This window comes from Galleria mellonella, unplaced genomic scaffold, assembly GCF_026898425.1.
Source record: "Galleria mellonella isolate WM207_F2 unplaced genomic scaffold, CSIRO_AGI_GalMel_v1 utg223, whole genome shotgun sequence".
Lineage (NCBI taxonomy): Eukaryota > Metazoa > Arthropoda > Insecta > Lepidoptera > Pyralidae > Galleria > Galleria mellonella.
This window is the reverse complement of record NW_026442042.1, coordinates 726782-753522: the sequence shown is the minus strand read 5'-3', so window position 1 is coordinate 753522 and position 26741 is coordinate 726782. Positions and strand designations below refer to the sequence as shown.

Genomic DNA, 26741 nt, shown 5'->3' with positions numbered 1-26741 from the left:
AGGGTAATAATAAATTTTCATTTAAATATGTGTAATACGTATAAATACATGTAATATTTAATATTTGTATATTTGCTTATTGAAAATTGTTTGATTTAATATATTAATATTATATATGCAACAGGTACATTATGCTACAATTACAATACACTATAAAAGTATTTTTAAACCACAACAATATATAATTATAGTTATATGAAATTAACGTAATTAAAAAGAGGCACGTACACGATATACCTACGTATTAGTATATGTATGTCTGTACGTTTGTCATGCTTCGGTATCAGTGGGCCTACCATAAAATGATATTCCGAATTTTCGGACTCAATTTCGTGTTTTTGTTCATATCGAAGTCGGCCTTGTAAATGGTGCCATTTCGTTTGTCATAAATTTATTTAGTTTGTCCAAAAAAATGATATTTTATGTTTTACGTACTTGTGACATCTAATTTGTGTTCGAAATTACGAAAAACATTTCATGGTAGACCCTCAGTTATACCAACTCCCTCACATGTCTCACATTCTTCATCCTTGAATGTCACTTTTGTGTTATAAATAGACTATCACGCCTCGGTTTCTTGTATCTTCGAGGTAGGCAGCCATGCAAAACCGAGTGTCGACTAATGGTAACAGTCTCTATTTTTGCATACCTATTTTTCTGTGTTTATTCACTTTCATGAATTGTTTTATGTATTATGCCATTCATTTTTATATTGATAAACGTATCATATAAAAAAAATTACAATACAGATCAAAGAATACAATATTGCTTTGCAGTGGCAGTTCTCGATCGTCAATATGTTTTCCTACTTATAAATGTTGTTATACCGATGTGAAGTTATCTTTCCCTGTTCACGGTGGATAACATGCGCGCGAGCCGCGAGTTCGGCTGTGCAAGGAGGACGGACACTTCCCCTTGTTCCACTATGCAGCCATCTTCTAGAACAACGGCGCGATCGTATCCGCGCACAGAAGATATATGATGCTGAAAAATATGTAAATATAAGTTTTTTTTTTAATGGGTGATAATGGAATGGTAACCCCGCCTGCGTTATCGGTATACACCGGCGGGGCACCAGTGAGGGATGATAGGTGAGGATGAAGCAGGTCAGTTAGCCCATCGTGACGAATCTAACAAATCAACTAACAATCCCTTCACCCCCCAGTAAATATATGTTGATAAATATGGTTGAAAAAAAGGAAGGTGGTAAAGAGAAAGTAAATTAAAGAGAAAGTAAATTATTCTAGTAGAAGTGGAGTGCATGAGACGACTTATAGAAGTGATAAAACAAGAGATGTGTGAAGCCTTTGGCACGTTTCTTTTTGCCTACCTTACAAGGGACTTGGCTTAAAAATGTACAAATATTTATACCAGCATTTTTTATTGAGAGAAAACATTTTCTAATTTAGATACGAGGTTGTATATGATTATACCTAACATAATTTTACGTTTCATTTAAATTTTTTATCAACGATGATATACTGTGACAATATGTGTATTATTAGCAATGAGGACATACAGCTTCATTGCTATGCATATAGCCTTGTCAGGTCGATTTCTATTCATACAACCATTGTAGTTAATTTGTGTTAAATATTGATAGGCTAACTGACCTCCATTAGCGTCATCTATCAAACCTCACTGGTACCCCGCCAAAATGAGTAATGTAACTACATTGTAAATACATTTACTATTTGGTACTTGTAAATTAGTCGTTAGCTGAAGTTAGTAGATACAAAGTACTTATACCATTCTACACACATTGTCATTTAGAAATATGTAACGTCTAACCTTGGTAAAGTAAAGGCTCACCCGAGTTCTGCCACTTTTCTAGAACGAAAGCTAAGAGCCACTCGTCTGTATCTTTCTACTTAAGCATATATGAGAACCTATGACCTAACGAATGAATTAGCGATTCAATGATAAAAATGTTGAATAAAACTTAAATTATAATTTTTAGGCTATTTTATGTTTATAAAATCTGGCTCCTATTGTATGTGCTGCACACAGGTCGCAGCGTGTGGCGATTTATTTTAATGGAAAGGTTACTCCGCCTGCGCAAACGGTATACGCTGACGTGACACCAGTGAGAGATAATAGGTGAGAATGAAAAGGCAGATCAGTTAGCTCATCGTGCGGAATACACTTGGCATTCAACACGATGGCTTCCAGGGGGAACCACGTGGAGGTCGATCTGATAGGGTATAATGCTAGCGATGTGACTGGTAGTCCGCATTGCTAACAACAAAAATCGATAGCTTGGGTACCTCTGTCACATTCGTGTTTCAACCGTGAAGCAGTTGTGTTTACATGGCTGTGTTTCGGTTTGAAGGGTGGGATATGGCGTGAATTGACTGGGTACAGAGGAATAACACCTGAGTCCTCAGGAATGGCAACGCTTGGGGGGTATCATGGGCGAAACAGTATACTCTGTTATGTCCATGGTACTGCTCATGTCTACAGGCGACGGTTACCACTTTACATCAAGTGGGCCGTCAGCTTATTTGCCATTTTAAGTTAGCGTGTGGCGTATTCCATTTTCCTGCCATTAGCAATGTGGCGTGTGTTACCGTGACTGTGAGCAGCGAGTGCGCGGGCACGTGCGGCGCGGCGGGCGGCTCGTCGAGCAGCAGCGCGGCGCGCCGGCGCGCGTGCAGCGCCGCGCGGCCCGCCGCCGCTCGCGCCACGCGGCCCGCGCTCCAGCCGCCAGAGCGGGCGCGGCGGCCTGCACCCGCGCCCACGCAGCACTCTGCGGACCAAATGTACGTTTTCTTTTAACGGGTGAAAATAGAATGGTAACCCCGCCTGCGCTAACGTCTCCCCCTCTGGTATCAATGCTTTATTATTAAATACAATAATAATATAATAATAAAATTAGTAATAAAAAAATCATTGATAGTTCTGGGCCCATACCGTAAAAGGGATTGTTAGTAATGGAAACTGAGAATCTCATTGCTAGCAATATACCCAACCAGGTGGACCTACTCGCGGTTTCCCCTGGAAACTATCATGGTTAATTCCAGATGAATTCATTATGATGGGCTAACTAGTCTGTTTTCATTCTCATCGATCACCCTTCACTGGTGCTCCGCCAGCGGATACCAATAGCGCAGGCGGTATCACTATTTCATTTTTACCCATTAAAAAAAACTTTTTACAGCATGGGCCCAGAACTATCAATTATTTTTTTTATTACTAATTTTATTGTACTTAATAATACAGCATTGGCACCAGAGAGGGAGACTGTACAAAAGTTGCTTTGTATAAGATATGATAGTGACGTTCGTGATACTTATCATGCCTATACGCGACATTTATCACTTTTCATCAGTTAGGCCGTCTGGTCATTTGCCATTATAAATATCTTTAAAAAGTGACAAGATTATTTTAGTTTTATGTAATTTGTACAAACCAATCAATACGTAATTTAACACCTGTGTGTGTGTGTATATATGTGCATATTAGTATATATCTTTGTATATATTTGTTTACATATAATAGTGCGCCACCTACCCTTTGATTTTCTTTCTTTTCTCAATGTCCTCTACCCAAAAGTTGTCTGGAAGAGATTGCTTAGCGATAAGGCCGCCTTTTGTATCATTTCTTATTACAGTTAAATGTATTTATTATTTTATAAATGGTGCAATAAAGTGTAAATAAATAAATATGTTAATTTTACGATACTAAATATGTAACTAGTAGTATTTCATACAGGCATAGCAATTGTATTAAGAGAGCATTACTTATAAATTCTGACTTTATTCATGATTATTTATGATCAGTAGTATAATTGGATTGCCTAGCACAAAATATTAGATGTAGAAATAGTATAAGCACACCTAAGCCGGCTGGTTGCGCAGTAACGAAATCGAACAGGCCAACTGCTCTCAAACTATCCCATATTTCGTCATCAGTATGTACTGCGAGGGGGTCTAAATTCTCTCGCAGGGTCCCGGAGAACATAACAGGTTCTTGCGGCAGAAGCACCACGCGGTGACGAAGCGCGCGCAGCGGCACCTTCGTCACGTCCTGTCCGTCGATTGTGACTCGACCGCTCTGTATGGTAGTTGCGCCAGCGCATGTCAACAGCAGCGACGATTTTCCGCTACCGCTTCGACCGCAGATCGCTGTCTGTATAATGATTTAATTAATAATTTTTGGCGACATCATAACTTTTAATTAATTTCCACTGGTCATAATTAATACAGGTCACTTTTTATAAGATGAAAATATTAGTCTACTACGTAGTATGATACCCTAATCGCTTAGTATAGGGCTTTTTTTTCTTACTATTCTTCTATTCATGTCTCTTATGATATCCTAAGAATATAAAAAGGAATGGTCATTTATATGTAAGGTAAAGCATTATAAATACGCTTTGACTAGTAACTTGACGTAACTTTAATTACTCTTCTCCATCCTAAGGTTGCCCAGAAGCATTGTTGTCTCTTCACATTGCTTCTTTTAATTAAGATTTATTTGTCACATATTGATGATTTATATTACTTGTATCACTATTTGAGGGGAACAATAAACAGTTTGTCATTCAATCATATATGTATATCTTCTAACTTTCTGGATCGCGATGATAGGTGCTCTTAAGGTCACCTGGAGCATATCCAAGATGGATTCCATTGGTGTTATCCATCTGCACATGTGCTTGGCAGACGATAATTCCTTATTACAAATAATTGGTCAACTAATATTTTATCCTTTACTTATTTTTACTGATATTGGAATACTTTTTAATAGGCATATTATTACAATGCGATTATTTCGATGCCTACCTTTTGACCAGGAGCAATGGATAGGTTTATATTGTGGAGGACAGGAGGCGCTCCAGGCTCAGGTTGTACTGTTACATTTTCAAATTCTATTTTTCCATCTCTTTGCCAGTTCGGTGGTATAGGACCTAGAAACAATAAATGTACGAATATTATGATTAAGTAAATTAACTACAAATTAGTTATTATAAATATTACTATACTTAAATATATTATAAATCTAATGCTTTATAACTTTTCTCAGTTAAAGGTACCTAACAGACCAATTGGAGATTTTACCAAAATAATAAATTTTAATACGAACGTTGAGAGATTGGATGTTTCAGAAAGACGCCGAATCTTATATATATAGGATCTTATATTACTAGCAATGAGACCTTTTGATCTTCAGCCCATAACAGAGCCGAATTTACTAGCTATTATACTACTAAAAATTTCACTCTATGAGCTCATTTGCAGGACCGGGTCGCTGGGGAAAGAGATTGTTACTCGTAGTAATTCAGTCGCTACTCTCTCTTACTAACAATATCCGCCAGAGATCCCTTATGGTGATTGACATTTGGACCCTTGGATACCATCGTGGTAAATTTCTAATGCGAATTCATTATGATGTAGTAATACATCTTTCTTCTTTATCTATTATTACTCACTAGTACCTCGGCAGTGATAAAAATAAATTAAATTTTGGTCGTTTTAAAAAACACAATTCCCCTCACGTTACAGTAGAGTCGAATTTAATAACAATGGGGCCACGAATCGCTGTTATTAATAATCCTAACACATAGCAGGCCCGGTCTTGGTAAAAAGAAAGATATGAGTTATAACATACAATCGTGGGGGGAAAGGGATTGTTAGTAATGGGTTCTGACTGCCACATTGCTAGTAATATACCCCATCAGGTCCACCTCCACGCAGTACCCCTGGAAACCATCGTGATTAATTGATGAATTCGTCATGATGGGCCAACTGACATGCTCCATCCTCACTTATTGTCACTCATTGGTGTCCCGCCAGTGTATACTGATAGCGCAAGCGGGGTAGCCATTTCATTGTGATTCATTAAAAAAGAAACCTACAATCGTCTCTGTAGTGGTCCTGCGGCACGTGCGTGTGGTGGGCGAGGCGCTGCACGGCGGCGAGGTGCAGGTGGAGGTCGGCGCGGCAGCGGGCCAGGTGCGCCAGGTACGCGGGCAGCAGCAGCGCGTGCGCGGCCGCCAGCGCGCCCGCCGCCGCGCCGCGCCCGCCCGCCAGCGCCGTGCACATCGACGCGCACACGCTGCCCGCGCCTACCAAGTCCTGTGCACCCAGTACGTCTTATATAGATTTACATTTCACAACGACTGGACCGATGTGGACAACATAAATTGAGTAATAGTTATTAGAAAGCACATAAGTCGACTGCTTAAAACTTTGGGTACCTCTGTCCTGCCACAGTCATACACATATATCTGCAGTAAATTTTTTTTTTTGTTTATTTAGCTTATCTTGGAACCTAATGTGCGTTGTTTACATGACACATCGTGCCGTCAAAGAGTTATGCGCGCCTGGCTATGTTTTGGTTCGAAGAAGGAATATTGCTATGAAATAACTTATAGAGAACATATATTACTTACTGTTATGTATGCCATCAGCTTGTTTGCTTTTCCATGTTGCATAAAAAATATGCTTACGACTATAAATAGTATCACGAGTAGTCAGTAGTAGAAATTTTAAGACTGTTTCTGTTGTCTGTGCTATTGTGATGTTACGTTCACCTTGATATGCCCACATTTTATCAAACATATAAAAATTCAATGAATTCCAAATCAATTTCTATTTTTATGTTTCTAAATTCATAATATATTTACACATATTATTTACTGGTTTTATAAATTTTAGACACAAATTACAACACCCAATACCAAGCAAATTATGGAAAGTTCACTTACAAAATTAGTATTACTAGTATAGTATTATATAATCTGTGGTATAGGATTGTATCGTTAATCGTAAAAAAATCGTATTTTTTTTATATTTATACCTATATAAAAAAGGTAAAAATGATATCATACCAAACTAAGTCCCAGCCAACGATTGGCTGTGTTGAGAAGTAGCAGTGCATTCTGATTGCGGTTCAAACGTTGTTGGAAAGCAGTGCGCATGAACGGTTGTAGCCGTCCAACGCGCACTGTGGCGCTGCCTGTGCTCGTCTCCGCTGCCAGTGACACCACACTCGCTGCGCTCTGAGCTTCTAAATGCTGAAGCTCCCTGTTATTTTGCAATAAGTATTATAATCGTAATAAATATTATTGGACATATTTTTTAATGAATGATAATGAAGCACACGCGCGCACGCACGCACGAACGCACGCATGCATGCACTCACGCCCGCCCACACGCACGCACATACATAATTAGACATTGTAAAAATGAACAATTTTTAAAAAATTATAATATATAAATAAATTATGTGATAGATAAATTTACTATTTTTTTCATATTTATTACACAATTTACCTGGCGTTATGAAGATAAACTGATTGTAGAGTGAAATAAAATATAACGGCCGGAATTAGTGCAAGAAGACTCCATGGCGCAACGATCGCATTCACCAACATGGCAGCTCCACAAAGCAGTGCTAGTTGTGCCCAACGGCTAAATGCTATTGGTAGTTTCTGTAATAAAAAAAAATTTCAATTAATTAATTTATAAAAAACAAATGGGTGTAGGCCTATATATGCTAAGTGTTACTTAACATAGATGTCATTATCATCATCATCATCATCATATCACCCTTTACTGTCCACTGCTGAACATAAGCCTTCCCCTTGGGGGTTTTGTAAATAGTTGCCACGCTTGGCAGACGGATTGGCAGTCGTAGTCAGGCAATAGAGATGTTTTAAGACGGACGCTGCTGCCCATCTCTCGCCCTCCCTTAGTTCTTACTTTTTCCCTCGGCTCTTACGACACCTACGGGAAAGGAAGGGGTGGCCTATTCTATGCCGGGACCACATGGCTAGTACCACCATAATCCTTAGTAAGAGAGGTACTACATCACAGTGTATATTGCAACGTCCATGGTACCGTTCATGTTTATACGTGTTTGTTATCATTTTCTATTAAGTGGGTCATAACTTTATTATTTGATATTCTAAGGTACTGGCTCTAATTTGATGTGGTTTCAAATAAAAAAGCTTCAAAATATTTTCATTAACAAAAATAGATATTTAAAATCTTTAGAAATGTAGGTTTTCAGGAAAAAGGTTTTCAAATTTTCAGGAAACAACCTATATTGAAATACCTATATTGAAACACTTTAGAGCTTTAAGTCTAAAGTACCTATTAAGAATACAAATTTACTTTTTAACAGTTATCAGAAACGAAAGAATGTTAAGTGAAAAAAAAAATCATTTCAACAGCAGACCGTAAACACGTAAAGCCATTGTACAAATTTTGTCAAATCATAATAGAGAACTTGGAATAACCTTATCAATAATTTGTATATCTGCAGAGAAGCAATGTAACAGTGACCCTTGCGACATTGCTTGGTGGTAGTGTAGCGGAGCGTGCAGCGACGCATGTAGCATCTGCTCGTGAAGCTTGCGGCGCGCTCTCGCGCCCGCGCACGCGCATGCCGCCTGTGCGAGTCCGCCCATACCCGCACCGCACACGCACCATAACGCGTATATTTGTACAGCACTCCACATCTGTAAGACATTTTACACGGAGGGTAAAATCAAAATCAATTAAAATTCTGTTAAAGGAGTATTCTATTATTGAAATTGAAATATTTTCCCCACAGTGGGTTGATAACTTTTTTTTTTACTGTTTTTGAATGTTTTATTCACGAAATTTCTGTCTTAATGATTTCTATTTAATTGTGTAGTTTTAACTATTTATTTATTTAGGATAACAACAGCGTTTTTCATGATTAAATACATATTACACTTTTACTAAATGCTAGTCAATTACAGTTATCCACAGCGTAAAACATAAGCACCCATTGAGCAAATAAATATAATATTTAGGTTGAATAATCCTTGAAATTGGTTATTTGATGAATTAGCTATATTACTCTAGTAATAAATCATTTGATTTTATTGAAGCTACAAATAATTCAATCGACTGAAGAACTCGGCATACTAATGGCGTATTCAAAGCTATTTTAAAAGGCCCTTAAAAACACTCAGATAACTATGTCTTGGTGCATAGTTGAAGTTCCGCTCGCATTATGAAGTAAATATCAGAGAATATGGGATGATCATGGCTTACTTATCCCTTCGCTCTCATCCTGAATACGCTTGATGTAAGAGTTTTATTTAACTTTATCCGCTTTAGACTGTTATTATATAATTGTAATAAGTGTATTGGTAATAATAGTAACCTGTTCGTCAGAGAACGTAGCTTGTGAGTTCTGTGCGGTGGTGCGTGCGAGCCAGTAATCGGCGGCGAGTGCGAGCGCCTGCGCGGCCGTCGCAGCTACCCAGTACAGTACACCCCACCACCCGCACGCCCGCCCGTATTCGCACCACGCTACTTTCTGCAATTATTGTAGATATAATATGACTAAAATAAGAATAACACGAGTCATAAGTGAAATTTTGTATATTGTTGCATCACTCTGGAGCGGGTTAAAATTGCCTCCTGCTGTTTAAAACCTTGAGAAAGGACCTTCTTTCTACCTTATTATGGAGAAAAAAGTTGCCTGCCTGCGCTATCGAGATACTTTAGTGGAGCACCATAAGAGCATAAGTGAGATTAAAGGCAAGTATTTTGGCTCATTGTGACGAATTCAGCAAGAATTAGTTACGATATTTTTAATAGGGAACCCCGCGTGGAGGTGAACGTGGCAGGCTTAGATTATTCATACAAAATCCTTCGAGTAAAATGGATCAACTTTTTCATGCAATTTTGCGTGATAAATAATTATAAGTGATTCCTTTATAACTTCTATATTTATTTTGTCTTATAATTTTTGCATTTTTTCAATGCGTAAATACTTATTTTATTAATTGAATAATACATTGTATGCGTAAGTATAATAAATACTGATAAAAAAACAGACAGCTAATTTGATAATTAAGTTGACCCGTTTTTGAGATTCGATGCTCTATCTATATAATCTATGGTGGCAGGGTATATTGATAGAGACGGAGCCGTTAGTTTTCGGTTTGGCTTTGGCCTTGCAAGCTAATGTAATACATAGATCTATACTCGACTGGGACGAAATGTGGGCAAGTTGAGTAACATTTTTATCAAAATCATTACAGATAACTTATATATTCATTACGTGAGGATATTTTTGATCACATAATTAAAGTAAATTATTATGTACCTCACTGTAACTGGCGTCGTTGTCTTTGGTAGATACTAAATCTGAAACTGTAGCAGTATTGGTTTTAGCGCCGTTCGATGTCAGTGATGTGTATGTAGAATCCATTCCCGTTTCATTAGCGATGTCTGTAATAAAATCCACAGCAACTATAGTATCTATCTAAAAAGTCCAGTAAATACACTAATTTCTGGCACAAGAGACACGATTTGGCACCAGATTTTTCTGGGGTCATATTGTTACTACAAGCTTATAACTTGAATGCTGAACATGGATCTCTCGCCGTTAAAAGATATTAGTATTTATTCGTATTATTTTGTCATTGTTAAATTAAATTGGTATAGGATAAGTAGGAATTAGGTTTAACATTAATATTTATGCAAAACATCATAGCCGATCATTAATAAGATAGAATTATGTACTCAAATCTGGTGTTGCTGTCAATTGTTAAGACATTTTTAGGAATGTAGATAACCTACCATTATTTAAATTTTCTTCATTACAGGCGTTTGTTTCTGAACTTAGTAAGCGGCGCAGCGTTCTTGGTGTCCACCTGGAATCATAAGTAGATCAATAATATACGTTTTCATACTGTACAAACAAGCCTGTTCAGACAAGTTTTACCATGTCAATAGCGTAATAATTGCGCGTCAAAATAAAAATTCATTCCATATTAATTAAATACTTTTAATTCCAAATTCAAATTCTTTTAAGAGAAATAAAAGCATTCTTACACGAGTTTATTTGATACCAATGAGCAAGTAATTAAGTTCTAAGTCAAGTGTTAAAATTGAATTTAAATGCAGATGTGGGAAAATGACGTTGATACGTATAAATAGGTACATGATTAATAATTTTCTGTCCGATAGATTTTATAAGATTATAGATTTTCTAAGATCATAATATATATTAAAAGTATATAAAATATTACTTAACATAAACAGCTTTAGCAATTGTAGTAATTAGAAGGATTTGTATAACTTGGTAGAAAATAATAAAGTAATAACAACAGGATTAGTTTTCTACCTGGCTAAAGTACGATGTGGTCGAGACCTCAGCAACCTTCGAAGCAGGCTGGCTTCTCTTTGTAGCGTTACATTTGATGCGTCAGCACTTACTGCGCGGCGCACCTCACGTCTCCATCTACCAAAAGATAAATTCAATAAATAAAACTAAGTTTCATCGCTAGGATGTTGTAAAAAGTGACTAAGAACAATGTAAGGGATGGAAGACGTAGTATTAAACACTATAACAAACCAGCATGGCAATTGTAAGCTGGAATTTTACATATTACGAGTGTAAAAATTCATACAAAACGTGCAAACCAATATAAACAGATATATTTTTAAATTAAAATATTTGTATTGTGCGGAGTTCTAATCTTCAAGTACAGCCAGTATAATATATTAGTTCATTTCATATTTTTCTTTACATGATATGCGTCACTATCGCTTATGTACAAAGTGTCTCTGAAGCGAAGTAGATTTTATACTACTGAGAATTTACTTGTGATTGTGCATTGAAGGAGGAGGCGAAGATAGTTGTCTCGAGAGTGCTGGCCTGGTACGAGTTGTGGCACGCCTCCAGCTACCGCCTGAGCACGTCGGCACTTCAGTCAGAAGGTGCGCCCCCGTCGCTTCGCTGATACCAATCTGTAGTCAAGTAGTTCTCCACATGTAGCATATGTGAAGTTTTCTGCTAAAATATGATAGGTTTTGCATAAAATACAATATGTGTCTTAACGTGTTCCTGATCCTCTTAGGATTTAATTTAATTATAATAATTTTTAAACAAATTATATGGGCAACTATACTAATGGTCCTCTTAATGGAGATTCATAACTATGGTAATAATATGATGCCCACTGTATCCCCACGCGTACCACATATATCATCCTCGGACTTGATTCTTATTCTTATGTCTTCATGTCCATTAATTGCACTCCTATGCTCACGCTTCAAACTAAATTAAAAGCATGCAAGCATAGCTGCGATAGGAACATGGATAAAGGTACTAACGCACATTTAATAAATGCAGTCTTACCATAGTATCATCTGAATGACTCCTTTGGAATTTGACGCGGTTGAGAGCACGCCGCAGACGGTCGCGTTCTCGGGCCGAACCACCTGGCGGACCCACGCCAGAACGCGCGGCGGCTGCTCGCGCCGAGCCTGCCAACTGTGCCCACCGCCATAGCGCCGGTGGACCCCCGCCTGCTGCACTAGGCCGTCCGAAACCACACACTCGACCGTCCTCCATAGCTATAACCTGACAACATTGTTGTTTATTATTCAAATTCAGAATGCGTAAGTTTTTGCGGAATAATATATTTTAAAGGGACATTTATAATTATCTCCTCATTATCATATCAGCTCTTAATTGTTGAACATAAGCTTCCCCTTAGTTTGCCAGTAGTTTCCACGCTCGGCAAGCGGATTGGCAACCGCAGTTAAGCTTTGAAGATGTTTTAGGAGGGACGTTGCTGTCCATCCTTTGCTTCACTTAGTCGCATCTTACGACAACCACGGAAAAGGAAGGGGTGGCCTATTCTATGTCGGAACCACACGGCGAATGCAAATAGATATTTGTAAATTAAAAAAACAAGATTTTTCTCAATAGATTTTTTCTTGTTTTTTCAGTGGTATTTATTGTTTGACAGGGATTTTCAACATCATTAAGATTGTTCGGTATTATTTTAAAGTGGAAAAGACAAAAACTAAAACTATATGGAGAAATTAAATTATGGAAAACTTTTTTATGCACGCGATTAGTGCATGTCATTTTGGTTTTTATAATTATGAAATAATGTTTGATGTTTTTTATTTAATTGCTTGTTTAATTCTTAATATACACACCACTCTGTGTTATCATTCTTTTGCTACTTTCGCTAAACATGAACGTTTCGAAGTATGTTGTATTTCTGTTTATGGAGGCCATAAAAGGAGAATAGATCGTTAACATTATTCGAAGATCACTGTAAATCACCAAACACACATGAAAAACCAGTGTGTTTGGTATTGATACGATGTTTTTGAGAACAAGCGAGTAATATGTTAATTATGACATTTATTAATTACCCGTACATTGTTGTCTGTGTTTAGTTAAAATAATAATTAAAATGTTAAATGAGTTACGCGTCCAACGCGGTTAGTTCATTCACGCCGTATAGACACGTGATGTGAATTGGAAATGTAATGACTGAATTGGTAAAATGAAGTACCCCAGATTCGTCAGAATGTATGTCTGTAACTATAAGAATATGGAAATTTATTCTTAAGAGATGAACTGTATTTGTTGCTGGCCTGCACAGTTTACGAATGAGATACCTAATTTAATGATTCTAAAATCACAACAGTAACATTTCTGTTTTTGAGTGAAAATCGATCCTATATCAAACATACTTATTCATATCCGAACACATTACAATTAACCTAAAAAGGGGCATCTATTAGTCGATAAGAATGAATGATTTATGTTTATTTAGATGTCTAGGCTTATTAAGTGTCAAGTGCAGGAATCTATACAATAAATACTTTATCAATGATCATTAAGTATTTTTGTATACAAGATCTAATTTACTTCTATAGAATGTTAAAATGTTAAACAATCAGCAACCCTAAAACAGCATAGGAACACGACCCCTTAAATATGTCGATGTTGATCTACATTTTTATTACACCGAAATTAACGCCTAAATGTAGTATCACATTTAAGCGTTGATTTCGAACAAATTGAATATAACAAATTACAGGCAATTTGTAAACAATAAGAAATTATGATAGAGAGCAATCTACAGTTACGCTAGTTGCTGTGGTAGTGATAGTAGAAGCTCGTGTGGCACTGCTGCTTTCAGTAGATCTGCAGTTACTTATCACTTAGGACCGGATATTAAACTACGGTTTATTGGTAGTTCAAATATGGGAAAATTTGAAGTGAACTAACCGCATTGTGTTTATATTATAAGTTTGATTACCAAAGTACCAAATAGACCATGATGTGTTACGTCACGCTGAACGTTAAAAATACTTTCAACAACCATTTAACATTAACAAATATGCAAAATGTTATCGTTATACAGGTGTCCCTGTATATCATAAACTAGATATATTTACTAAAACCAACATTTGTTAACATTAAATATTAATTAAGAGAACACAATAAATTCATTAGTAATAGTTAGTAGAATTTTTTATAGATAATCATCAACTATGAACTCAGGGACCATATATATGGCAAACAGGTGGTTTCTTACCGCGTCAGCGTAATGTAAAAGTTCCAATCTGTTAGTAGCAACGATAACGGTGCGGCCGGCGCGTGCAACAGTGACCAGTGCACGAGCTACGACGTGCTGGGCCAGCCCCGCGTCCAATGCTGCAAGGGGCTCGTCCAATGCTAGCAGGTGTGCATCAGAGTAGATCGCACGTGCTACACACACACGTACTCGCTGACCGCCGGATAGAGGCGAACCGTGACTACCCAGGAGCGTTGCATCTCCTTCTGTTTGATTATAAAGGTTTTTACTATTAAATAAAAATAAAAAAATATTAATATTTAATGCAAAAAATCCTATTTTGCTCTTTTAGACCTGATTAATTAGATTTTAAAGTATCTTTTAAAAACTAATTAATAAAAAAATCATACCTATTTTACTATACAGCTATTTTATCTAGTTTCTCACCAGGTAAGAGTTGTAGGTCAGGCCGTAAATCGGTCGCGCGTAATACACGTGCGTATCTTCGTTGACACCAAGAATTGTTCATCACAATGTTATTTCGCACCGATCCTTCAAGTAACCATGGCGGTTGTCCTGCATACCACGTGTTGCAACGCCTATTAAAATATATAGATATAAAAAAAACAAGTATACCTATGACTATGAAATCTTGATTCATCATCATCATCATCATTGCAACTGTTATCTGTCCACTGGTGAGCATAGGCCTCTCCCATAAACTCCTATAGTGAACGGTCCTGAGCCACCTGCATTCATTGACTACCTGTAATGCATTTGAATTTATCATTCCATCTAGTGGAAAGAGAATCGTCCTACACTGTATTTGATCGAATCAAAGACGTCCTTGTCTCATAGTCCACTATCGCCAGACATAGTGACGGATAATACTTTGTGGTCGTCTGTAGATTGTGTTTTAGCGTATGTATTTAGTATATGGTGCCAAAACCTTTTCGAAAACCAGCTTGTTCGGGTAGCTGGATGTCGTCCAGTTTGGTGCGTAAGACGATTGGTTAGGACTCTTAAAAACAGTACGTAATCGTGATTCAGAAGGGAAATCGATCTATAGCTCTTCAATAAGGTATTGTCACTTTTCTTGAAGAACAGGATTACCGCATTATTGCTCCACGAGTCAGGCGTAGTACCGTTACAGATGATGAAATTAAAGAGCCTCTGAAGGACTACAAGTAAAATTTTTCCACTCGCTTTTAGAAGTTCCGCTGTAATTCTATATAGGATTATATAGTTCTCCTTGTTCACTTTTTCTCCATCTATACAATCTTTTCATTGACAAAGTTTGTGTATGTGCATGACCGTTACTTTAGTCAGGAATAGCGGAGCCGCCAGGGACTGGAGGCTGTTTCTTTTTGGTGTTTACCATTGGAAGGTTTTGCCAGTAATTGCCATGCTTGTCAAGTGAATTGGCAACTGCAGTTAAACTTTTAATGATTTTTTAAGAGGGACGCTGCTGTCTAATACTCCACCATAAGTTCGCTTAATCGCCTTTTATGACACGCACGGGAAAGAAAGAGGTGGCCTTTCTATGCCGGGACACAATGGTAAATTTTGATTAGAATTATTTTGTTTAATTCCGCTACTCAGTATATATTACTCTTTGTCCCAAATACTAGTGTTAAATTTCAAAATAATTGGTTAAGCAAACTTTACCCGTGTAACAGTCCTTTGTTCTATTTATGTATCTACATGGGGGAATGCCGTTCCTTTCTCTTCTCACCTGTAATTTCGTCCGCATGTCCGGGATATTGTTAACTGACCGGAATAGAAAGTAACTTTTCCATTCTTTTTAGTACGCGTATACCAAATTTTATACTGATCGATTAAGATTTTAAGGAGGTAAGAGCTAAGATTGATAATGGTAAGGTTTTATTTTAATAAGTAATGAATATTTGTGTTAATAGGTTAATCTTAAGCCTCTAAGGAGTAGTAAAATAAATTTTACGAAATAGATAAGCTATCAAGTATAATAAAATAGAATTTATGTAATTTACCGTTAATTTACCTACGTCCGCAGAAGTAAAATAGATACCTAGTTATGTGTACAAAAAGAATGAATAAATTTATACATAACATAGTTAATACAATTATTTATGTACATAAAATATATACACATAACAGAATGTTAACATTTGGGTATATAACAATACCATCATAATACAATGTACAACATTCTTAAATGTTTTGTATGTAATTGTTATGTAAATATGATAGCAAAACTGACTTACTCATTGTAATTAACTTCACCTCGCTCTAGATACATTTCGCCGAGAATTGCAGATAATAACGACGTTTTACCGGACCCAGTTGAACCGACCACCATGATTAGTTTTCCTAATAAATAATTTAATTTATTTTTATTTTCAAATGTTAATTTGAATAATTATTAACATTTAACAAAACATACGAGTTCCGTAACATTGTTAGTGATTATTAAAAGTTATGTATGGTTTAAATTACAAAAAGCATGATCAAGTTTGAATAGTGGTTGATTAAATACATTGACTTGATTTTAAAGCATATCATTTTATATTCATGTAACTTAACATTTATCAAACGTAGCGTAAACGGGTAATACAAATATCTTCAATTTGAAACATTGATGGAAAGAATTATTTGTTTGACTTACCTCTTGGAATATCTAAATCATCAATTTCTAATAAAGTACCATTTTTAGTGCCCCACGAAAAAACTGCATTTTTAAATCTAACTACGTATTCATTTCTTTGAGTCAGTTTTGTGTTTTCATCATCTGAAAATTCATCTTCATCTACTACTTCTTCTTTATTTGCAATATTTTCTGTGGGAAACATGTCGTCAGTAGAAGAATTAATAAAAGCATTGTTTAAAATATCTGTTATCTTTGCGGTGGTTTGTACATCATTGGCTTCCCTGACATTATTTGATTCGGGAAGGTCAAGGAAATCTTTAATTCTTCTTGTGCTAACCTGAACAAGTTTTATTCTTCATTTATTGGTAGAAATGCGTTAAAGAAAAATAATATAAAACTACATTTCGTTGTATTTTTATTTAACTTACCATAGCTTGAATAACCATTAGGACAGTCACTGGCAGAATTAGTAATGGTATTGTTAATTGGTTAAATAATGCCAGTCCAGCAAATACGTTATTTGCTGTTAAGGTTTTATTATCTTCCAGAAAATAATATGCCATGAACGTAATCACTGTCACCAAAATTGTCGAGACTTGAGTGGTGAATGCTGTAAATTATTTCATATTTAATGAAATTAAATGCGACATAAAAAATAAAGACTACATTATTGAGTTCATTAAAATAGAATTGAACCCAGTATTGGCTACTTCATCAATTATATTCTTAAACGAGTGTTATTTGTAAAGAGCAGTCTGCTTTATTAGTTTAAATAACAAAATTCCGAATTCAGCTTCTATATTAAAAGTCTATTTCCGTAAAGATTATTTCAATTCTGTTTTATTTAAATTTATTTTAAAATAAGTTTAAATATTATTATTATGAAAGCACATACATACTTAAGAAACTCCAATAAATAGAGTCTTTATTTAGCAGCCTCAGCTCCACTTCTCTTAGATTCAATATTTTCTCATTAAACAAGTCTTCCCAGACATATAGTTTTATGACGTTAATACCGTTTAATATTTCGGTCATTTTGGAAATTCTGTGATCGGTCCATTTTGCTATATCTTTAGAATTATCAGACAACTTTTTACCGATGTAAAATTGTAGTGGAGTAATAAATATTATGCTGACCGCTGCGCCTATTATGGCACTTAAGCCTAATTTTATATATAATAGATATAGAATTACTGTTACCTGAAAGATTAGATTAGCGTCAACATTGCAAAATCAGCATACTTTTTTTTATTATTTTTATTAATATTTTTCTACCTTTAAGGGTATGGCCCATAAATAATGAATAATCCAGACACATGACATTACATTATAAGTGTCCTGAGACATAAGATTCGCAAGTAGACCAGAAGGTGTGGTAGTCGACACCTTTGGCACATGCAGTAACGGTGAGTCTTCATTATCTTCAGGACCCGGCGAGGACCATGGTGCAAGTCGCATACATTTATCGTATAAAATACTCTGTAAACAAAGATGTATTATTACATGATTTTGTTTACTGGTGACTTAATCAAAGAAGATTAAATTTATCTGTAAACCATACCTGTAAACTTGTTTTTAGTCTTGTGCCTTCTACAGTTAACAAATGTGTAGAATTTTGTGAAAGAAATGCCTGAGATATCAATGCAATGGTTACAATAGTTAACATTATATACCCATTGCTAAAGAATTCTTGTATGGTAACGTGTGATTTCTGATCAAAAGTGTCAGAAGATTCTTCTACAAATTTTATAATAACTGCTAAACCGATAGCAGGTACAACACTTATTAGATCCCCTAATAATTTCAAGATTCCCGCAATATAAAAATTTGGCCACACTGTGTAAAAATAACATCGCCATATATTAGGGGTACTTTCGTCTGTTTTTTTGTCCTGTAGAATAAATAGGATTATCATTATTTGTACAAAAAAATAATTGAAAAATGTTTTTTTTATGTCTACGTACCTTTAGATTATTAAAAATTCTTTTAAATTTATCATAATATATCCGTGGTTTCTCGTCTTCAGGCAACTCTCCGAGATCATCTTCCTCCAGAGGTGAAAGGTATCCTCTATATAGTAATGGGTTTAGCCAGAAAAACGCTATCTTTGAATAGAAATATGTGTCATTGTGTTTATATGGTATATTACATTCACTGGTGGAAGGTTTTTGTTGATTTCGATGTCGTTTTGTAACCTAAAAACATATCTATATTGTATAAGTAAATAAGTACTAGCTGTATCCTAAAGTATTATATGTGTTAATCTAGAATATGGTATATCTGTCTACCATTTTAATTTCGTAAAGCTACGTAATTGAGTACCTACAACAAATATTCAAACGTCCTTTAACTATAATATTTATAGAAATGCTTCTAATCGGATTTCCAGATGAATGTATAAATGAAACCGTGGTCATCTCTAGTGGTCATTTCTTTAACAACGAGATATTATTTTATATCCTAATTGATGTGGGTAAGGCCGCAGAGTACAGCTAGTGTTTTAATTTATTATTTCAAATGTAAGAAGTGATTATTCAATATCATTAATCTATCATCACAAAATATGTTGTATAGAGCGCATTAAGATCTAAAATTCTCTTGTAATGCCCTCCAAAGGCATAGCAATAAGTAGACATCCAGACAATTTAAACGGTAAGCAGATTAGTATGTAAAAAAATATAAATACGAGTACACTATCACTCATAGTGTATTAGAAGACTGGCGCCAAACTGGAGAGCGTCACGACGGCGGCGCTCTACAACTGACCGACTCCTGTCTGACTAACGATTATTTACTGTAATTATGTTTTACAATAAAATCGATGTATTGATCATCATGCATTATCTATTAATTTGAAAATCATTCTATACCCAATAATATTTCTTATATATGATAACGAATTTAGGTGTAGGTCATTTGTACATAAATATACCTATGTAGCGTGCGATCGATGTTATTGTACGTAGAACGAAGTAATAAAGATGTAATAAAGTAATAAATAATGTTATGAGCTGATAAACAGAAAACAATATAGGCATGTATTATTTTACTTTTCATATCACTATGTATACCTATAAGATATTTTTAATTATTTTCTAATCAAATTTTTATTTATTATGAGTTTATAATAAAAAGAACGGTTTCAGTTTTCCGATATTTAGCTATAATTTATTTAATGGGAGCTGGGGTAACAATATCAATTTACTAGTACATAATATAATAATACTTCTTATTGTTTTCTCGGCTACTTATTTGATTATCAAACTCCGATAATTAAATGAATGGACATAATTGTTATGATATGCACTTGTCTACAGATTTATATAATTTCACTTTTAATCTCGTAAATCCAACTATATATCTTATTATTTATTGATATAAATAATATCTAGCAATAATTTATTGACTGGGTAAGTACCCAGGCTGGTTACAAATAAATAGGTAGGTGTGCATTACATGTTTTTGTTATATGAATGTTTGCATTGATATATATTTTGAGATGTAAGCTCTAGTAGGTATATTTAATAACAAAAACACCTTCCTTGCGAGTCGTTTGTAGTTATCATTACAAAAATCTTTAATTTTACAGACAAAATAGCGCTAAAGATTATTTATTTAGGCAAGTTAAAAAGATCATGCAGTTACCTTTATTCATGGGGTAATACTAATAAATCAACAATTTGTCCTTTGTAATTTATCTTGGTTATAGCTACTCGTACCTAAGTATTTCGTGTAATTTGATAAATTATGTAGATATGCATTTATTTCTAAATGCAACTAGACTGTCGATAAGCAGCTTAGCATCGTCATCATACTTAGTTTGAGTCAGCTTTTCTTTGTTTATATTATACGCCTCGTTCATTGGACGAGGTGTAGATTCGATATAGGTAATTCACACATTTAAGTTTGTATATTTCTTTCTGAAGAAAATCGTCAGTTACTTTTTATAAAAAATTTAAAAGACTTCGTAAAGAAGAAGATTGTCATTTAACCTGTATTTTTTAAGCGATTTTGTTACCAATTCTGGACCTATTGCGGTAATTATTTTAGTACAGAGGCATAACACCTTAGGCCTCAGGAATGGCAAAACATGGGAGGTATCATAGACGAAACAGTATACTCTATTATGTCCATGCATGCGGCTCATGTCTATAGCCGATGGTTACTATTGTCCATCAGGTAGGCCGTCGTATAAAAAGAGTAATCAAAAACGTTTTGTTGTTCTATCTGTGATTATTAACATTATCATAAACGCTTATATTCATACAACAATTTTAGAAACTTTAAGAACCATCACTCATGAAAACTGACAATTTCCGAGTAACACTCGCACATGTTACCTTATAATGATAAATCTCTAAAATAAAAGGTATTAAAATCTTTTCTAAAAAACCATTATACTCATAGACTTTCGCCCATTATAGAACTATATGTCTACTTACGTTAATTCTTCTATTTAAAGTTTTTCCATAACAATAATCTATGTAGACTAGAATGTAACCACACAATGTTACTGTATGAAACCAAGCGGTGCTGTTAATTTACATACGAGTACTACATGTTGACTAATTCCGTTCATGTCGCCGTCGTTCCGGTTAATTAGAAAATACCGGTATGCATACCGCTGTTATACGTCACGATACGTTATAATTATGTTAATACTCGTCAACAAAATTATAATATGCTTAGGTGGTCCACTTTCACCCATCATAATTATGTCTTCGCTGATAATCTTCATTGAACTTATAGGAGAAAGAGTTAAACTATGCGATCACTTGTTTTAGTAGGTATATAATTATAATAATCATAATCATTATATCAGCCATTAACTGTCCAACGCTGGACATTAAAATTATATTACCTTCCTTACGAGGGATCCTCAAGGAAGGTAATATAATTTTAATAATACTTCATTATTTGTTTTATAGAAGACTGAAAAACCAGTTTACGGTCACCTTATGGTAATGACTATCGCACGTCATGTAGGTAGATATACCTATTTGGTATCAGAGTAGTTACAATAGTAGAATTTAAAATGCAAGTATATATTGTTGGCTTGTTATTTCGGTATATACTCGTACATATTGAATGTTCATGTAAAAATGCATATGAGATATGGTAGAAAATGTTACACATTATTGTCAAGTTGGAACTCTCGTAGCCCCAGTACAGGCATGCAACAATTTAAAAATCAAAAATATATAGAAGCTCATATTTCATGTAACTCTCCAATATCTAAATGAGTTAATGTTACGAATACATTAAAACTAGACTGAATAATTTTTTTACAAGGTTAATACCCATGCTACTTGATGTTTATTAAGCCATGCATAGCCATGCATAGCTACGTATAAATAAAACAGAAACAATTACCTCATCGTAAAAGCAAATGCAGTCCACTCCTGAAATAAATACTGCTAATATTGTGGAAACCGCCTGTATATAGAGATCGATGTGATTCAGTTTCACTTCAGTCTTGATGTGCTTCCACAGAATGGCGACTGTGGAAATGGCGGATAGAAGCCAGTATACAGCGAGATAAAGGATAGGTGCTGCTGAGCGGCGACTCCAAAGTACCACATGAAGCGCAGCGGCGGCCAACCACGCTAGTGGAGCAATAACTGCCGATACCAGGTACACTGTTTGTGCAGGCCTCAGACATGCTGCAGCTGCACCACAACACCAAGTGATGCCTAAGATTAGACTGGCTATGCCTCGAGTGGTTTGACCTCTCCAACGCTTACCGTGCCTGTTAAATCAAAATAAATATATAAATAAAAAAATCCAATTTACTGATTTCGCCTAATCGACATACATGGATACATTAAAGAATATAACTGATACTCAGTATCTAAGTACTCGTATTATATATATTACAGTAGCAATGGTGCTTGTTATTTAAACTTCGACGCGGCTTTGCGACGTAGGTACTATTTTATACATAGATACCTACTGGATTTACAAATTAGAGCACTGGATAATTTACTTAAGTAAAAGAGCGATTGATAAAAATAATAATCTTTTAGGATTAATATGTCTGTAAGATAAAAATCCTTGAAGAAATAAATATTGTTTCGTACCAACGCGGATGTGTCGGTGCACAGCAGCAAATGAGTGCGGTGGATATGGAGGCGCAATACAGGTGCAGCGAGTGAAGGGAAGCAGCCAGTGCGCGCATCTCGCACAGACCGTCGCCGCGTTCGCATACCGCATCCATGCCGTTAGCCTCGTGCCTGTGAGACGACAATCATTGGCAAGATCATTCATAAAACATTTTTTTAATATCTCTTATGTACAGACATTGCCGCGTGGCCTAGGCATAGAATAGGGCACTCCTTTCTTTTTCGTTTCTTTTTAGAGAGAGCGAGGGATGGGCGACAACGTCCCTCTTAAAACATCTCCAAAGCCTAACTGCTGTTGCTAAATCGCCTGCTAAGAGTGGCAACTACTAGTAAAGCCTCCCAAGGAGAAGGCTTATGTTCAGCAGAGGACAGTTAAAGGCTGATACTCGTATATATGTACGAATATATTTAGGTAATATTATGTAAATAACGCAATTCAATATCCGTGATCCATGTGGTGATGATAGCCGCCGTCTGGTAAAATTTACTGCCTCCTACATTGATGGGAACAGACCGTGGCTAGCGAGATTAACGGGTTGTTAACGTCAATAATTCTTTGCCATAAATAATAGGGAGGTTTGGTTCTACGCGGATAAAAGTTCTTCACCCGTGCAGTTAAGGTTGTCAGAAATGACGTTATCTTCGCAGATAAGATAGATATTAAGTACAAATCCGCAAGTATCCTGCCAGGGGTTTTTTATACGAACGTCCTGTAATTTGATACTAAAATTATAGATAACTGGTAACTCACCTAGGTTTCACACGGGTAGGTTCATAGAAGACCTCTAGTTATTATTATTATTTTAAATAAAACACAGACCATGTCACTCGCTAATAATTAATATAACATTCTATAAGCGAAAGAATTTTCTGCAGAATGGACATTATACAACAAAACCAGAGGGAGACTTTTTACAAAAGTCGTTTAGTTTGGTACCTCCCATTCGTGTTTCTACCGTGAAGCAGTTGTGTTTTCATGGCTGTGTTTTGGTTTGAAGGGTGGGATATGGCAGTGAATTTACCGGGTACAGAGGAACAATACCTGATATTCCACTGACACTGACATTATATTATTATTATTTTAAATAAAACACAGACCATGTCATTCGCTAATAATTAATATAACTTTCTATAAGTGAAAGAATCTTTAAAATAATTTTTAACTTTATTCATTACGACCAAAAAAAAAATCGAATCGATTTAATTATATTTATTAATTTAAGAGACAGCCCAGATTGTAGTCAAGGAAAAGTTAATCTGTTAAGTTTAAAAAATTTGTAATATTCCCCCTGATATGAAAATTTGTAAGTTTGTTTGTTACACAATCATGCTAATTTTGAAAAAAAAAATGTTTTTTTTTTATACAACTTAGAATGGCATAGAAGCTGACGGCTCACCTGATGGAAAGAGATAACTGTCACCTGTAGACATGAGCAGTACCATGGACATAACAGAATATACTGTTTCGCCCATGATATCCCCCATGCGTTTTTATTCTTGAGAACTCAGGTGTTATTCCTTGGGACCCTGCAAATTCAGTGCCATATCACACCCTTCAAACCGGGGGGAAAAGATTGTTAGTAATGAGGAGGTTAGTTCCCATTGCTATCAATATACCCTATCAAGTATCAATATCTATTATAAGGCTGGCAGGCCAGCTAGCCCATCATGATGAATTCATCAGGAATTAACCACGATAGTTTCCAGGGAGAACCGCGAGGAGGTCGACCTGGTTGGGTATATTGCTAGTAATGGGATTCTCAGTCTCCATTGCTAACAATCCCTTTTCTCCCAGTAAATGGTACATTGCTAAAACAAAGTGTTGGTTTAAGTACCTACGTCAAGCGTATCGTGGCCATACTTACGAGTATGTGTAAAAATATTTCACATATGAAAATTTACTGTATTATTTATTATAGACTTTTTAATGTAAGTATATAATTATAGATAGGTACCTTTTTCCGCATAATAAAACTATTACAGTTAGCGAGTATATTTTTAAATATATGGGTATAAACTTAGCACTATATATATTTAAGCGACTTCAATTCCCTTATATTTTTTGCGAGTAATATACACATATTATATTTATTTATTTTTTATTTATTCATATATTTTAAACCGATTTAGACATTTTTTTAGCAATCCTACTTTTCTATTCTTGGTTTTAATTAATATGGTCTCCGTCGAAACAGTCGTTTTATGCAATCATTTAAAAAAAAAATTTTATAAATTCATATAATAATAAATACTACCTACCTTCCTATGCCAATAAATCAAAGTTTATTATCTTCGAATACTAAAAATATACCTAATTATAATTTTGAATTTTACGATTATTAACCACTTATCTAGGTAAGTACTTAATAATTTCCTACTTACGTACTTGTTGATAACCAGCCAGATATTTCCGATCGATTGATATTTTATAAATAACGGATCATCACGTATTTACATCAACTCGCACTCATAACAAAACTCACTTAACAGTAACAGGTGCAGAGTTTATAATTTTACATAGCGATAGTCGTAAACTATTTAATTTTCATACACTTCACACACGAGATGTTTGATTGTTTCGAGTTTATGAGATTATTCTTATGTTATGATGCGGTTCATTTCATAGGTTGGGTAACTTTGTGTCTTATAACGCCTCAAAGTAGACGCGTGATACCGCTCTGCAATTACACTGGAGACTAAATTGAAGTTGGTTGGATGTTGGATTGGAGCGTGACATGCTGGCGTACGATTTGGAATCCACCGGAGCGCGGCGTATCACCACCGTCACTTAGCGCGTCAAGCTTGCAACTTGTATACCTAGGCATACGTCAGTAGGCCAGTAAAATGGAAGAGCAGTGACCCGCGCCTGCCACATTTCAATTTAGTTCATTGAAAGTATTGAAACAGGTTGGTTACTAGCTAGTAGTTTGTACTAGCAAGTAACTAACAAGTGTAGTACACTTTCATGCATGCATTTCACAGTCGTACGGGGAAGCAGGAGAAATTAGGTGGCCCGCTTCGCTTCTCGATACTTACACCAATAAGTAATTCCTACTTACCATTCTACTTGTCTACAAATCAACATAACAATTTAGGTATTTTCACGTTTGCAAGATAAGTATTTTTTTCATTTTATCGTACAAAACACATGGCAACACGATCGATTTCTTGAAAATTATGCATGATGAATATATTAAAAACCTAATCAAAAAATAATCACCTAATCTATTTAAATTTTTAAGTTTTTTAGAAAATTATGACAAAGTAATAAATGATCATGTCAATAACATTTTTCCTCCTATTTTTATATTAATAATGAATTAATTAACTAAATAATTAGGTATACTCTGAATATATATTGGTTTGCTAGTAATGCGAACTTCCAGTTCCATTATTAAAAATATACCCTGTCAGGTGGACCTTTCCGCGGTGCCCCCTAGAAACCACTGTGCTGAATTCCAAGAGTATTCATCACGATGAGTTAACTGACTTGCGTCTTTATTCACACCTATCATCTCTCACTAGTGCCCTATCAGTGTATACCGTTAGCCCAGGCAAAGGGTGTTTTAAGTTTATCGTGATAAGAGCGTCTAGAATTCAGCACAATGGTTTTCAGGAGAGACCAAGTGGTGGTCAACCTAGTTGGGTATATTGCTAGCAATTGGGC

General features: G+C 35.4%; 1 protein-coding gene across 3 annotated transcripts; it reads right to left on the bottom strand.

Annotated features, from left to right (window-relative positions):
- Positions 1-110: 110 nt before the first annotated feature.
- LOC113517371 (ATP-binding cassette sub-family C member Sur) lies at positions 111-26341 on the bottom strand. 3 transcript variants are annotated; one of them, XM_026902026.3, is made up of 26 exons: positions 25457-26341; positions 23033-23185; positions 22326-22701; positions 18917-19147; positions 18514-18843; positions 18228-18431; positions 17852-18152; positions 17381-17562; positions 16971-17289; positions 16570-16675; positions 14774-14925; positions 14348-14592; positions 12139-12363; positions 11602-11747; positions 11122-11238; positions 10575-10648; positions 10099-10223; positions 9148-9303; positions 8249-8470; positions 7281-7438; positions 6836-7031; positions 5861-6080; positions 4788-4912; positions 3840-4131; positions 2571-2749; positions 111-984 (listed from the first exon to the last, which is right to left on the bottom strand). In XM_026902026.3, exons 2-26 carry the CDS (start codon positions 23167-23169, stop codon positions 838-840), a joined length of 4965 nt encoding a protein of 1654 aa, XP_026757827.2. In that variant the 5' UTR covers positions 23170-23185; positions 25457-26341; the 3' UTR covers positions 111-837. The 3 variants fall into 3 exon arrangements, with proteins under 3 accessions (XP_026757827.2, XP_031768353.2, XP_052750646.1); XM_031912493.2 differs by having other exon boundaries at positions 25461-26341; XM_052894686.1 differs by lacking the exon at positions 25457-26341 and adding an exon at positions 24472-24608.
- Between the last annotated feature and the right edge of the window lie 400 nt (positions 26342-26741).

Excerpts from the sequence above, each read along its gene's own strand:
- LOC113517371 (XM_026902026.3), bottom strand. The coding sequence starts at position 23,169 with ATGGATGCGGTATGCGAACGCGGCGACGGTCTGTGCGAGATGCGCGCA. Across the intron at positions 11,748-12,138 it reads GTCATTCAGATGATACTATG|ATTGGTATCAGCGAAGCGAC; the intron begins GTAAGACTGCAT and ends ACTTGACTACAG. Across the intron at positions 2,750-3,839 it reads TGCGCAACCAGCCGGCTTAG|AGTGCTGCGTGGGCGCGGGT; the intron begins GTGTGCTTATAC and ends TTTGGTCCGCAG.